At 46.6% G+C, this 16,046-nt stretch overlaps 1 protein-coding gene across 1 annotated transcript in view; it reads left to right on the plus strand.

Annotated features, from left to right (window-relative positions):
* Positions 1-299: 299 nt before the first annotated feature.
* Positions 300-16,046, plus strand: part of CUX2 (cut like homeobox 2) — a 121,131-nt gene continuing 105,384 nt past the window's right edge. The window contains exon 1 of the mRNA XM_036354409.1: positions 300-353. Coding sequence (XP_036210302.1) covers positions 300-353 — 54 coding nt within the window. The remainder of the gene's footprint in view (positions 354-16,046) is intronic.

Here is a 16,046-nt window from a genome sequence, read left to right on the forward strand (position 1 = left end):
ATAGCATTGTCGGGGTCCCTGTGAAACCATGTTATGGGGGCAAGTGGGTGGCCCGGAGGAGGCTGGGTAGTGGCAGAGGATGGCTTGGGCTTCCTAGACGAGGAACCGATGGGCCTCGTTTAATGTGGCAGAATGGAATGAATGGAAATGCCTCCGAGACTCCTGGCCTGAGCATCTGGGTAGATATGGTGCTGCTTCTTGAGAGGGGGCAGACGCTGGGAGAAAGTGGGGAGCAGGCTGTAGAGCAGGGTTCCTATTGGCCACAGGAAATCTGAAGCAGCTTTGGCCTCGCAGAGGGAATGTCAGGTCTGCAGTGGGTGTACAAGTGGATCTCAGAGTCCTATGGGCTGAAGGTAAGACCTGGGCAAGACTCCCCGGGGACTCAGCCACGTCCTTTTCTTGGCTCTGAGGCCCTGAGCCAGAGCACTGAGGACCCCCCATCGGTTATCCCAGCCCAGGCCATGAGCATTAATGTTAGAAACCTATTAGAAGGATGCCTCCTCTGGGGACCCAACCCAAAACCACAGCAGCAAGGAGCTGCATAGAGTTTGGGTGTTTGCAGGGCTGGCTCCCCCAACATCGGGACCCTGGAACATTGGATCACCTCACCAGCGGCTGGGACAGGCTTCCCAAAGGCCAGTTCATGTCACCTTTAGCTCAGAAAATAAGGGTACATTGCATTGCTGAGACAATAATCTCTTGCATGTCTTGGTTGATGGTATTCTTAAAAGCTAAAATTGAGCATTTTACTATGTTGACCCTTAACCGCCCACAGGCTCAGTTAATTCTCACAGCAACCCAAGAGGCAAGTTTTATAATGATTCCCATTGTGTAGATAAGAAAACTGAGGCTCAGTGGAATAGCTGTTGCACAGCACTGTAGTGCAGACAGGATTTGAAGCCAGGCCATTCTAACTACAAAGCCCCATTCTCTTAGTGTTCACATTCTATGCCAAATGCTTGCTATATTTTGTCTCTTAAAGTCACAACTACCCTTCATAAGGTGTTTCCATTACAACCATTTTTATAGACAAGGAAACTAAGGCTCAGAGAGAGGAAATGCCTTGGGGTCACACAACTGGTAAGTTGCAGCACCAGACTTTGAACCCAGACCCATGGGGAAGCCCTGAACTCACTTATCAGTAGAGCCTGTGCCTGGAGCCGGTGCTCATATCGGACTTGTGTGGCATTAAAGCCCCCACTTCTGGGATGTGCAGCCTTGGTTAGCTCATGGGGTTTGGTCCACCCTGTCCACCAGGTAATCCTGATGGCTCACTGGGACAGCTCTGTCCATCACAGCACTGATAGACAGCACTAAACAATGCAATAGCAGAGGGAGCTGTATAAGATTCACTACTTTGCTTCAGCAAATGTGTATGTGTGTTTCTTGAACCAGTAGTTGGAAAATCACACCCTGATTTAGACACCTACTTACTGAAGCTTCCTGGAGACCCTTGTTTGATTAGTAGAGCTGTTATAATTATGGGATTTGGGGTCAGGCTGCTGAATTTTAGTTTCATCTGTGCTGCTCGCTGCCTGACCTTGAGTTGAGTGTGCTTAACCTCTTCACTCTTCAGTTTCCCCGCCTCATAGCATTGTTGTAAGAAGCAAACGAGTGCCTACAACTGTATTTGACATACAGTGTGTATGTTAGTTTAGCTAAGTGTTATTACTGCTATTATTGCTGTGTAAAATCGTTTTTTTTCTGAAAATGGCCAGATAGTAAACATTTTATGCTTGACGGGCCACATGGTTTCTGTTGTAACCACTCAACCCGTGCTGTTGTAACAGGAAAGCAACCATGGAAAATATGTACTTGAATGAATGTGGTTGTGTTCCAATAAAACCTGCCTATGTTCTTACATGAACATGGTGGGTGGGGAAAGAAGAGTCCTTTTCTTCTGGGAGAGTGTGACTCTGGGGCTGCCGGCAACCAGTTTCCCAGATTACTGGAAGAGCTAGCCATGGTGAGAGAGAATGAGGACTATCAGGGAAGCAGAAACAAAAGTGAGAGATCAAACTCTGTCCATATTGTTTGAGCTGCTGGATCAAGCCATGCCTGAAGCTATCCCTGCACTATTAAGATATAAGCAACGGTTTCCTTTTTATGCTTAAGCTACCTTGAGTTGGGCGTCTGCTGCTTATAGTCAAGAGTGCTGAATAATATTAGCCCCCTCCCTGTCATTGCCTCTCTGCTCCTCATTGCTTTGGGGATTTATAGAACCTTGAAACACAGAGGAATGAATGTAGGGCTCCCACAAGCAATTGGGGGATTTGAATGTTTGGGATTTAGACCTTCTCTACTTAAAGTGTAGTTCACCATGGACTATTCTATTAGCATCACTTGAATGCCTGATGAAATGCTGGGACACAGCCCCACGCTGGACATCCAGAATCAGAATCTGTGCTTAGACCTCGGGTCATTCTTGTGAACATTAGAGTTTAAGAAACTGAGAGGATGTGTAGATGCAGCCAACAGGGCCCCTGTGTCATGAGGGGCTATTTATGGAGGTGAGGACATAGGGGATGTGGGTCTTTCAGCTGTTTTATTAGGGAAGCATGTGGTTTCATCTGTCTGGAGTGGGGAAGAGGCGCGTCTCTCACTACCTGGGAAAAGAGAAGTGGGAAGGTCACCAAGGTCACAGCAGATAGGATGACAGGAAGGCCTGTAGAGCCAAACAAGAGTGACTTGCTGGGAAAGTGGCCTCCAGGCAATAATCGAACAGCGATGGGCTCAGAAAATGCAAGAGTTTGGGGAGGAGGAAAGAAAGTATTATTTGTGAACGGGGAGAATTTGAGCCAACTGCAGAGTGTGAGCTTTGAAATCCACACAGACCTGGATTCAAATTATGGTGCTGCTGCAGCTTCTCACTGTATAACCTTGAACAAGGAAATGGATGTCTCTGAGCTTCACCATCCTTGTCTAGAAAATGGGGCTAAAATAGCACTGATGTCATAAGGATGTGGGAAGATTAATGCAGTAGTGATCAAAGCTGACAGCCTCGGTTCTTAACTCTAGGTGTACTAACATCACAGTGGGAGCTTGACATTGACCATGGTGGGAGGATTTACACCGTGGAAATGGTACACATCAGAACTCTCTTTCTCCAGAGACCTGGTTGTTAAGCATTCACCAGCACACAGCTGGTTAAATGACAAGATTATTTGAATGGTCAGGCCCAAGGCTTGGGGGAAGGGGGTTTCTAATGAATATATTACTATTATGTTAATTCTAGGACAATAATATTACTAATATTATATTAAATGTTTTTCATGATTGGATTTTCTGTGTGTTCACTCTGACATGTACTAGTATTTTAACTCCTTGGATGCCTTTTCTGGTTCCCAGCCCTAATTCTGGATAGCTGATATTGTCAGTTAGCTGAGTTCTAGATGGATGAAGCATCTTATAGACTAGAGGCCCGGTGCACGATATTCATGCACTGTGTGGGGGGACCCTCAGCCTGGCCTGTGCCCCTCGCAGTCTGGGACCCCTCACTCCTTACCGCCCGCCTGCAGCGGAGGTGGTGGAAGAGGCTCCCACCACCACCGCTCTGCTCACCAGCCGTGAGCCTGGCTCCTGGCTGAGCGGCACTCCCCCTGTGGGAGTGCACTGACCACCAGGGGGCAGCTTCTGCATTGAGCGTCTGCCCCCTGGTGGTCAGTGCACGTCATAGCGACTGGTCACTCCACCATTTGGTTGATTTGCATATTATGCTTTTATTATATAGGATACCAGAAACAAGCATTTATTGAGCACAGACTAAACACCAGGTGCTGATAAGCACTTCTTAATATAATCTTATTTAATCCCCCTAACAACTCTATGTGGTATGAACCCCATGGTGTGGATACAGGTGGGTCTCAGAAAGGTTAAGTGACTTGCCCCAGGTTGCACAGCTGCTCAGTGAAGGGGCTGGCATAGAACCCGTGTGTTTCAACTGTAGAAGCTGTGCTCTCATCTGGTTGATCTATGGACATTAAACGTGGGGGGTACGGGGGGAGGAAATAGGTGTTTAGGTCCTTGTGGTATGGCTCTTTCCCCTTGCTGGGAGGCTGGTGTCATCTGCTTCACTGATGGCAAACAGTCCAATTTTCTGGGTTGTGCGCTGGCTGTATTTTGATTGGCAAGGGGATATCTCTGTTGGAAAGAAATCTTGGCCTCTTGCCTCTTGGCAGCAAGCTCTTGGCTGCCACGTGAAGCGCTGTTTGGAGGGGGCGTTTATTCTGCAACCTTGTAGCTTCAGATGGGCTGGGGGCTCTGTTAATCTCTCAGACATACTGGCAGAGAGACCACGAGAGCTAACCCTGTCATTGAGAAGCCCATACTCACCTTCTTCACTGTTCTCCCTGCCTCTGTCTGTTTCTTGCTGTCCCTCAGGCCTCTTTTGCTGGGACTTAAGGAACCAGTAAGATGACAGTTGATTTGGCAGCAAGAGAAGCAATGTATCCTGTCTTCACAGGCCTCCATTCCCTCAACTCTACTAAAACTTGGGAGGTTTTACTTCCACAGCTCCCAGTTTTTCTCAGGATAAAGTTCAGACTTCTTGCTTTGGCTTGAAGATCTCTTGTGATATGACCCCTGCCTCCTGCCTCTGCAGGAGGGACTGTATCATACTCAACTTTTGTTTTTCCACAATGCCTAGCATAGATTTCACTCAGAACATATGGATGAACTTGACTCACTTTGGGAATTACAGTCATTGCCATTACTGTGTCTTAAGGCTGATTCACCACATGCCAAGTGCTATGTAGGCTTCTAAGTTTCTTCTGTTCCTCATCTCATTTATTCCTCATAATAACTCCATAGGTAGGTCCTGTTTTCCCCATGTTACAGAGGAGGAAACGGTGGTACAGAGAGATTAAGTTACATGTCCAGGATCACCCAGCTAGGACATGACAGTGATAGATTTGAACCCAGGTCAGTCCGGAGCCCAAGCTGGCTTGAGATGGATTTTCCTTAAACTACTTTGTGGGAGCCTGTCATCAGCTGTGTTGCCTCCCGCACTCCCGCCCCTATGGCCTTGTCAATACAACAACCCAGTTTGCTGGCTCCTCACAATGCCCTCACTCTGCTGTGTCCACACATCCTTGATGAATTAACCTTGGCAACACTGACCTTGCCTTGTCACACCAATGAAGTTAGCGCTGCCGAGAACTGGGTTGCGGAAGGTGTAATGAATGGACCCCTCTCTCTACCTTGTCTCCTTTCCCCTGTAGACTCCAGGGTTGCTTTGATGTTTAGGAAGAGTTGGAATGTTTCCTTATGGGGGCGGGGAGTATTTGGAAACAGAGGAGAGCCCCCTAAGTTGGTTCCTTTCAGGGGGAATCTCCCTCCACACCCAAACCTCATCCATTCTGTCCAGGGTGGCCCATGTGGCTCTGCTCACAGGGTGATTGTCTCATTGTGTCCCCACTTTGCTCAACAACAGAACAACGTTCCTGTGCTGAGGTAGAAAAGAGTCGGATTATGTTAGCAATTCTCCATCAGACTGTGTCATGTTTGGATGGTATTGTATTAACAGTTGTTTTCACTAATGTGATGAGAAAGTTGCTAATCTGAGAAGACTCTCGCATTGTATTAGGGAAAACAAATATTAATATGAGTCGATGGGAAGTAGCTAATATGAAACTAAGTTGCTAATATGACGTGATGGATTGGCAGGAGGAATTTAGGTCGGGTGCTTGAACTTTTCTGGAATGTTCAGTGGTGTGTGGTTGAGTGGGGGGAAGAAGGGTGGCAGGAGCTTCGTGTTACAGTCCCTCAGCGTTAAGACTTCACATCTGTGTTGAATCGTGCCCCCAAAAGTTCAGAATATGACCTGATTTAGAAACGGGGACTTTGCTGTTGTAATTAGTTAAGATGAGGTCATACTGGATTAGAGTGAGCCCTAAATCTAATGACTGGTGTCCTTATAAGAGGGCCCTATGAATGTCCTATGACAACGGAGGCAGAGATTGGAGTGACGAGGCTACAATCCAAGCAATGCCAAGGATTGCCAGGCCCACCAGTGCTGGACTGGCAAGGATGGATTCTCCCCTGGAGCCTTCAGAGGGAGGATGGCCCTGCTGACACCTTGATTTTGGATCTCTAGCCTCCAGAACTGTGAGAGAATGCTGTTTTAAGTCTCCCGGTTGGTGGTACTTTGTTCCAACAGCCCCGGGACACTAATCCACCTTCTTTCCCATCACTCCCTAAAAAGGAGAGGCAGGTTCAGCAACATCCATCTAACTCAAAGATAGTAAATCAGCTTTGGGGATCCGCCTGCCTCAAGGTTGGCCTGGCTGCTTGACCAGACCCAAGGATACAGGCCTGCTCTCCCCCCCACACACACACTTTGTTCTTTGTTTAAAAGGAAGAAGCCTCCTCAATCTCAGGGTGGTTGGCATATGGGCTCTACCGCCGGCTTTGCAGCATGTTAATATGTGATTAACAGGGTCTTAAAATACCCATTAGTCCCCCTCTGGTATCTAATAGTGCTTTTGGATTTAGAACAGAACATTATTTACTCATTAGCTGATAACAGGCCCTGAGTACTTATTGTATGTATTGGGACAATTATTAGAGGGTTCCACACAGAATCGTAGTTCCACTGGTATGGTCAGTAGCAGGACAGCGTGGTCCAGAAGGCATAGGAGCACAAAATGACCCATGCATCCTACAAGGAAGGCAGGGGGTCTGCTCAAGATTGCCTGCCACTGGAATGCCCAGATGGAAGGAGTATTGAGGGGATAGAATTTGAAGGGACCAACTCTAGCAATAGTGATACCAATGATAATGGTCCCACAGTGGTGAGGGGTTGCACCTGAGCATCGCCATGCTTCCCAGGATGAGATGATTCATTAGTAATATGATAGCCACCGCAAAGATCAAAGAGATGGGGCAACTTGCCCAGGACACAGCTAGCAAGCGGCCAAAGCCAGGTGCACACTGAGCTTTTTATAAGACCTGGGTTCTTTTCAACATTCCTCTTGTACCCCCTGCAGAAACTGCTTGATGATTCCAATCTTCCTTTTCTCCAATGGCCAGAGGAACTTTAACATCATTTCCTCTTGTGTTTATTTAGTGTGTTAGAAAGATGAAAATAGCAGTCCATTGTCCCTACTCAGTGTCTGGGTCCTAGACCTCTGGCCCCATGTGCTGGGAAGGTCGGGGTGGAGGGGACAGGAGTGGGAAGGAGCATAAATGCCACAGGAGTAGTTTGGGCATCTCCCAGAAAGCAGGAGGGGGTCCCTCGGAGGGACTGAGGAGTGATCAGACAGGCCTGTTTCAGTGACTCCAGTGGAGGTCTGGGAATCAGAGGGGTGAGGGGAAGAGGCAGTGAGAGGCCAGTGAAAGTCTGAACCAGCCGATGACTTTGGCATTAGTTGGAGGGAACGAATGCCGGTGATTCCCCATGTCGACCTCACAGGTATTGATGGGTGATTTAATGTGAGTGTGAAGATGATGCATAGGAGGGGCGGACACCATGCAGGGTGTGTGAAGAAAGTCTCCAGTTCAACCTCGCACATTACCTTGACCTTGGCAAGCGTGATTTTCAGGTCATTGGTTTGTGGTGGTTTGGGGAACAAACTCATGAACCTCTTAGTATGATGAGTGGCACGTCATAGGAGTACAAATACTGGTGAGCTTAAAAAAGGCCCAGCACCCAAAACCTTACCTTTAGACTCAGAATCTCCTCTGCTTCTCTGAGATGTGACAGAAGGAAAGGCAAGAGGCACTTCTTGTATGAGGGTGGGGTGGGTCTCTCTCCAGCCCAGTGCATGCAGCTTGGTGTGCAGGGAAACCTCGCGTTTTGCTGTTGTACACAGGTGGCCAGCCAGTGGGTCTCCAGGTACGGGCACCTGTTTATTATGAACACATATAGAAAAGGCACAGGGTGCCCTCTCTGGTGCGTCATTCCAGCATCTGGCCACATTGACACTGAAGAAGCCAGAGCTGTTTGCTGAACGCAGGCCACAATTAGAAGCCCCAGATGCCATCTTTGTCTATTGCCTGAGTGAAGAACAGAGCTCCCTGGTAAAAGATTAGCAGGGTCCCTCTCCACGAAGGAGCCAGTGGAGAAAGCAGAGCTTGGCAAACTTGCCCTTCTGTCCATCTCTTACTCTAGATATATGGGTCCACGTCTCAGCCAGGCCAAATAAATAAGCCATTTCCCAATGGGCATGCGGCAAATGTTTGTCTGTGTGTGTGTGTGTGTGTGTGTGTGTGTGTGTGTGTGTGTGTGTTTGTTTGTTTTAATAAAGCTCACCATGAGCCAGATATCAATTTCTGTCAGAGAGACGCAGAGCATCTGAACCAGAACTAAATAAAAATAAACATTAAACAATTATTGAATTTAAGTTTATTTTAAAAATCAGCAGGGTTGAGGGAACAAGCCACCCATTAGCAAGGCAGAACTATCGGGCCTTTTAACAACCCGCTGGTTCTTGGCTGCCAGGGAGATTTTGGGCCGTACAAACTGTGGAAACTCCAGATCCTATTGATTAAAGATGATGCAGTAACAGACCAATTATATCGTTGTGGCTGCGTGTGGCGCTGGCCGACGCCAGCTACCCATTTGTCTTTATGGAAACGGCTTTGTTTGGGGGGCTCTAGGAGGGCAGCTCAGTGTCCCCGTCCTGGGCAGTGTGTTCTACCCCCTCTGCTCCCTGCAGTGGTGGAGGCCTGAGCTGTCCTTGAGTCTTGCATTTTTTTCCTCCCTGTTCCCTCCACAGACATCCATAGTTCATAAGGAACCTGTGTCTTGTCAACCAAATCAATGCAAATAACCGGTGAGCATTTCTTGACTTTTCAGTAATAATTGATCTTCCCAGAACTGATATCGTTTGGAAAACGTAAGTAAGGAGAGCAGCAGCGAGCCAGATGTCCGTGTTAAGAGAACATAATTGCTCTGAGTTATAGGAAAGGAAATGATTTCCTTCCAGCTTTAGCTCTGAGAGCAGAGCAAACTGCCATGGAGCATCAGGAAGCTTCCAATAACCTCGGGCTTCGTACAGACTCAGTCTCTCAGCTGGAAAATATGGACGACTGTGGGGCTGGGATCTTCTGAGCTGACTGGCAGTTCTGCTTGCAATTTTGTCCGTCTGCAGGTTTTTATTTGGAAGATTTCTGCAAGGCTGGTCGCTGTTGGGGAAGGAGAGAGGGGTTTGGGAGATGTTCAGGCATAGGTCACCCACTGGATGGAATCTCCTCTCTGCTGGTTTGTGTTTTTCTTTCCTTCGAATTTGATAGTCATTTCCATGCACCACTGTGATTGGCTCCTGACTTGACTGGGGTGATAGAAAATTAGACAGGGATGGGGTCAGGAAGGCTGTATGGATTGGTGGATAGATAATAGGATTCCTGGGGGCACTTTCTTTATAAACATCTGCCATTCTTCTAAGACTCATTTATTTGTTCCTTCCTGTATTCAGTCATTTGCTCACCCAACACACATAGTAGTTACTGGGCACCTACTCTCTGCCAGGCATAATTAATTAGGTACTGAGGGTACATTGGTACCTGCCCTCATGGGGCGTCAGTTTAGCCAACAAGAGACACAATGTGAAATGAGTATTACAGATGCAATAGTGCTTCATAGAAATGAGTGAGGGGGAGTGGGAGCCCACAGTAGTAAGAACCTGACCTTGTCTTGGGGAGCTGGTCTTACAGAAGCATTTTATAAGCTGAAACCTGACAGAGGGGTGGGAATGAGCTAGACCAGTGGTTCTCAGACCCTAATATACATTACAGTTACTTAAAGGACATGTTAAAAATATTGCTGGGCACCACCCCCTGAGTTTCTGATTCAGCAGGTCTGGAATGTTTATAAGAATTTATATTTCTTTTAATTTTTATTAAGTTTTCTTTCTTCAAAATGTTCTACCTAAAGAACAGGCCTTCGTGAGAGGCTGAAATGTAGGGCTGACAGGCAAGGGGTGCCCACCCGAGGGACCTGGTGGGAGCCTGTGGCTTGAGCTTGAGCTTCATGCTGCATGTCCCCAGGCCACACACAGGGCCCTCACTGAGGGATGGAGTCAGGGGGGAGGACAGGAGTAAGAATTTATATTTCTAACAATTTTTCAGGTAACGTTGATGCTGCTGGTCCAAGGACCGCACTTTAGGAACCATCAAACTGGGCAAAGGACTGGAAGGCGAGGGCATCCTGGTGCACATGCAAAGTCCCTGGGGCTAGTATGAACTTGGCAGTTTCCCATCACAGCATAAAGGGACGGAATGGCAGGAGCAAAATGATTGAGACTGGGGGAAGATTCACTGGATGCGAGGGCAGGCTCCTGACCACACAGGCCTTGAAGAATGAGCTGGAAAATTCAGATTTTATCTGAAAATGGATAAGGTGCCTGGGAAGGTTTTAAGCAAGCAAGTGTCAGCATCTAGTTTGTATCTTGAAATGCTCTCTCTGGCTGCACAGGGGGAAATGGGATGATGGAAGCATGGCAGGTGTGGAGCTGGGGAAGCATCCAGGCAGGAGTAAGTGGTGGTGGGGCTAGACTGGTGGCAGTGGGCATGGAGAGGCATGGACATGTCTGAGAGAGTGAGTTTAGGCGTACACTTTCGGGAAAGCCTGCCTAATTAATTTGGGTTCACCCTTAAATCCCTGAAACCAGATTTCTTACCTGAAGACATCATATGTTAACAGTGACATTACCAGTTCCTTGAGGCAGGGCTGTGTGTCCTGTCCACCTCGTTAGCCCACCTGCAGCCCTCTGGTTGGATGCACAACAAATGCCTTATAATATTACCTGGTCCTGAACATGTGACAATTTACTAGCTAGAGTCACATCTGTTGCCTCATTTTATTTTCCAAATACCCTGAGCAAAAGATGGAGTTGTACCTATTTTGCAGGTGGGAAAAACTGAGGTTCAGAAAGGGCAGGTGGTAATCCCAAACTCAACCAGCTGGGCTGAAGGAAAGGCATGATTCTCACCCAGGCCCGGAGTGCCCTCTGGTGAGCAGACAAAAGGACCTGTGATGCCTCCACTGGGGACCTTCAATAGCAAATACATTTTTCGTTAAGTGGTGTCAGTGGCCTTCCCCAAGATGACAAAGCCAGTCCACCAGAAATATTAAGTAGATATAGATAAAATTATAATTTTTTAAAGTAAAAAGTGGTCAAATATTAGCAGTTCCCTATGGTTCAACCTAAAACAAAGTATGAGCAGAGAGTTGCATTTATAGAAAATTCTGCCACAGCATGAGGAAGAGGAGTTGCAACAAAATCTAAATTGTCTCTGAAAGCAGCTTCCCACACACGGAAGCTGATGAGGGGGCCGTAGAGGGATGCAGCATCTTAGAATCAGTCTATAATGCAATCAATTTTGTATATCCCTGGTGAAACAGCAACATTTATTTAACGTCTTTTATAGAGCAGCTGAGTTTTATCACAAATCACATTCCATTTCTATTCAGCTGGGACTCCTTGAAGGCTAAAATGCACTTACTTTTCTCGGAGGAAATTTACCAATTCCTCAATAAAGACCCATTTGCCTCTGTATGTAAAATTGACACATTTATTGAATATTAAACATTTAAAGGTTTTTTTCCCCCAGCATCCCCCCACCCTATCCCATCCTGCCGACACCTTTTGCACTTTTCCACAAAGCTTTTCAGTCATGAGGGAGACTCTCAAAGTGGCAAGAAATGTGTATTTTTGTGCAGAAAAAGCCAACATTTAAATCTGATCTTTCTTATCACAGAAATGGTCAGGTTATGTCATAAATTCATAAAGTGAAATTCACTGCCTCCGAGCGGCCTCTTTAAGCCTCAAGCTTTTCCTGTCTCTTTGTGGCGTGCTTGGCTGTCTTGGTCACGCAGCGATACCGTCTTGAGTTCACAACAAAAGTTTTTTTGTCCGCACTTGTAACGTTTGCAGAAGGCAGGGGCAGCCTCTCCGACAATAAATTGTACTAATTAGCATGAGGGCCTATTAATAAAGCGAGTTTTCTTTCATCCATGTTCCTGAATGGTTGGGGACATCAATTAAAGTGTGTGCTGGGGACAATGTCTTTTCACTGCTGGCAGCAGTGTTTTTGTTTAAAAAAATAAGTGGGGGACTGGGCAACTTATGGAACATGTTTTTGTGTCCTTAACATGAGAGAGGGCTGAACTGTTGAACTTAGGTCTCCAATGTTGGTTGGGTCCAGAGTTCCTAACCAATTCTAATCAAAGCAGTGACAGTCGGGATGGGGTTGTGCTTTATCTTAAGGAGAATTACTGAGTTTGAGGAGTACCTTCCTAATGAGCTTTGCGATCAGACGGATTCCTATTCCAGTCCTCACTTCTCCCCACCACTTTTGTGACCTTAGACGAGGGAGTTTACAAACTCTTTGAGCCTCAGGCAGAGTTAAGTGGGAACCTCCAGGCAGAGGGAACCTCAAATTGCATAACTGCTCCTGAAGACTTTATCCAGAGTCAGGCTTGGATGGGAAAGGAAAGGTCATTGTGTTCCAGGCTTTATTTCCCTTTCACAGAGCCCACCAGTTGACACCTTATGCTTGGACACCTTTGGGGACAGGAACTCACTTCCGACCCTCAAGGTTGTCTTCCTTATGTCGACCTGAAAACCTGTTTATGTGTAACTTCCTTTGCCCACACAGATCTGACCTCCTCTCCAATTCTTCAAATATGTAACGATTCTCTCATCCTGAGTCTTCTATAGTCCAGGGTGAATGTCCCCAGCTCTTTGCAGATCTGGGTTTCTCAAACATGTACACTATTGACCTTATGGACTGGATAATTTCTTTGTTGTAGGGGCTGTTCTATACATTGTAAGATGTTTAGCAACATCTCTGGCTTCAACCCACTAGATGCCAGTAGCACCCCCCCCTCCCCGTTGTGACAATTCAAAAATATCTCTAGACATTGCCAAAATGTTCCCAAGGGGACAAAATCACTCCCAGTTGAGAACCATGGTTCTAGAGTTTTGGGTCCTCTGCATCCTGAGCTCCTTTGGTCACTTGTCGCTTCACCTGAGAGACTTCACATCCTTTCATTTCTGTCCCTTCTGGCATGCCAGCATCCTGCCAGGATCTTGAGAACCCAAAAGCAATCATGAGAATCCAAAATAAAATTGCCTATTTTTCTTTCTGAAGCTGTCTCCACAAAAAGCAGACACCACCAGGACTGGGAGGTGGCTGGGGCTTCCCTGTTGGAATCTCCATTTTGAAAACAGGAATGATGAGTCTGAGTTGATCCCATGGCTTTTGTCTGAACAGGTAGAGCTAACTTTCCAACACAGGAGGTCAGTGAAGGTTTCTGACTGGCTGGCTCCAGGTTAGCATTCTGTCTTTGACACAGACTGTCCAAGTGACTGTATTTCTTTGAGCCTCAGTTTCCTCATCTGTATAATGGGGATAAAAACAGCAACTGTCTCAAATGGTTGTCACGATTCAAAGAATGGATCTATGCAAGGTGTCCAGCATATATTCATCAACCTAAAAATAATAGCTACTGTTTTGTGTTACAATTACTATTGTTGTTTGCGAATGAGAAATATGCAGCCAAGGAATGAGAGTAATTCACACAAGGTCAGCCAGCAGATCATTGTGAAAACATTGGGTAGAGATCTTTTGTTCTGGAAACCGTGGAGTTTTTGCAAAGGTCTTTCTGTACATAGAGAGGAAAAGATTTGAAGATGATCCATTTTATGTGATTCTCACCCCATTAACAGCCCGTGGTTTTGCCAGAATATCCTCTTTTCACTTTCATTTTAAAAACCAGTCAGTGTAATAAATCTTGCCCTGAAATCTCGGCAGCACATCTTGGCTGGAGTGTATGATAAATCTAATAATACTGTGGCCTCTCTGTATGAGAGACCCCTGCGCAGATCTGTATTTTTGGTGGACAGCCCCATGATCTGGCAGGTTTATAATTTGCTTCCAGTTTGACAAGTCCAGCCCTCTGACTGGCTTGTCTTTGTTCCACCACTTCCTTGGCTTGAGGGTAGACAGATGATTCTGTCCCTTCTCTTTAATCTGTACCGGGTTTTTCTCCTCACAAAGCCACAGAGTTAACCAGCCTATCCCCACATTTACAACAGGAACATGAACAGGGCCTTTTCTGTGCCCAGCATCATTTCTTCTGGTCACAGCAAACTCAGAGATGGGTATCATCAGCCCCACTTGGCAGATGGAGAAACTGAGGCACAGAGGAGGATCAGCAGTGTTCTCAATCTTTCTGGCATTTGCACTCAACTTCTGTCCCTTCTGCATTCATGGAGGTCAAAATGCCATCTTCCACTATACCCACCACTCTTCCAGCTCACCACGTGAACAAGCCGCACTAATCTTTAATTGTGAACATCTCTACCTGCTGGAGAATTAGATTCCAGTTTTAAAGGGAGGGAAACAAATCTTGCATACCTTTGAGAATTGCTTCTCTCAGCCCCGGAGTCTTCAGACCTCCACCGAAGAAAGCTTGACACATGACATTCAAATCCTGGGTTATGAAATGATCTTTCAGCTGCCGCTATCTTTGTAAAAGAGAATCTGGGCCTTCACAACAGGCCAAGGAGTAATTTCTTTGGATTAGTGTCAACATAGAAATGCAAAAGGAAAAGTCCAAGGGACCCCCAGTTGGGAAAATGCTGCCTTTGACTGGCATGTTCCCGTCTGGCATATTCCAGAACTTTCTTTATTCCTGTCTTACAGGACTCAGAACAAAGGGCTTGTGAGGGTCTGATGGGATTGAGGCCTCCTGCTCCTTTCTTCCCCTGGATCTCTCAGCTCCGCAACTGAAGTGGCCCCGTGCAAGGTTCCCCAGGGAAACAGTTCTCCGCTGGAACCCTGGGGCTACCCTTTCTTGAAGTGAGAAGCCCAGTGGGCGAGGCTTCTGTATGTTATTGAGGGAAGAAATACAGCCTAGAACCCTTTCTGTAAAAATAACTTCCCTGGCTCCTCCTTTATGGGTGAGGGAAAGTGCTTAAAATGCTTAGAGGGAATAAACAGCTTTTAATGAAGTTACATTGCCACATAATGGGTATCATAAAATTGCCTTCATACTACAGGGTCCCAGGATGGCATTTATTATCGACTGCGCCGGAATAGTCTTTGCAGAGCTCCGGCAGCTGCAGAGAGAAGAATGCAAAAGTCTCCTTAAATTACCTGATTGAAATAACCGGCAGAATATTCCGCCGGGCCGCCGCATGCCAGGGAAGCCGCCTTTGGGGTGGTCTGTCAGAGGCGGTTTGCGCATTCTGAAGAACACAGGAGTTTCATTGCAGCAAAACAGATGTTCATCTTGTTTCTCCATCGGCTGTTTGATGAGAAATTTATTGCTCTTCCGCTGGGCAGGAGCCCCTCTCGGCTATGGAGTCTATTAGGCAAGCCATCAGCTGGCAGGAAGCCAAGGTGAGGCTGTTTTGATGAAACCCATGAAAAGCCTTGGCTTGGAGGCGCCGGTAATAATGCACTGGCTAGACTCTCCTGATTGGGCGATTGATTGGCCTGATTTGATTTATTGATCAATACCCTCAAATTTGGCGTCTGAGAAGCTGCACTAATCTTTAACTGTTGTGAACATCTCTACCTGCTGGAGAATTAGACCCTGATAAGGAATGTATGAAAGGAATCGGGCTTATCTTAATCACACACCAGGCCCCAGCACTACCCGCGCCGGCAAGGGCCCCAGTGCACCGCGCCCCATCGCCAGGCAGGCCGGCACAGATCTATAAATTGATGGAATTCAAAGCCTCCAGCATCGATTACCGTTATAACAAACAGTGGTGCACAGAATGTCTGATTATTTTTAGACAAAGATTCTGTTCTCTCAGCAGCAATTTTGCTGAGGCTGTCACTGTGTCAGATGTCTACTGTTGATTGCAATTAGATGCAATACAAAAAAAATTAAACTATCTGTATCCTTAGTCTTATTTCCAGTTATTAAATCTCTCTCTTTGTTTGCCATTTCCTCATGATATCTACAGCTGGATGAAATATTGGTTGGCAGGAGAAATCCTTGTAATTCAGCAGGGGTGCCATGGCCCACTGGCTCATTGGATTATATCTGATGGTGTGCATAGAACCTTGGGGGAGGAGCATTGAAT

Source organism: Myotis myotis, unplaced genomic scaffold, assembly GCF_014108235.1.
Source record: "Myotis myotis isolate mMyoMyo1 unplaced genomic scaffold, mMyoMyo1.p scaffold_m19_p_20, whole genome shotgun sequence".
Lineage (NCBI taxonomy): Eukaryota > Metazoa > Chordata > Mammalia > Chiroptera > Vespertilionidae > Myotis > Myotis myotis.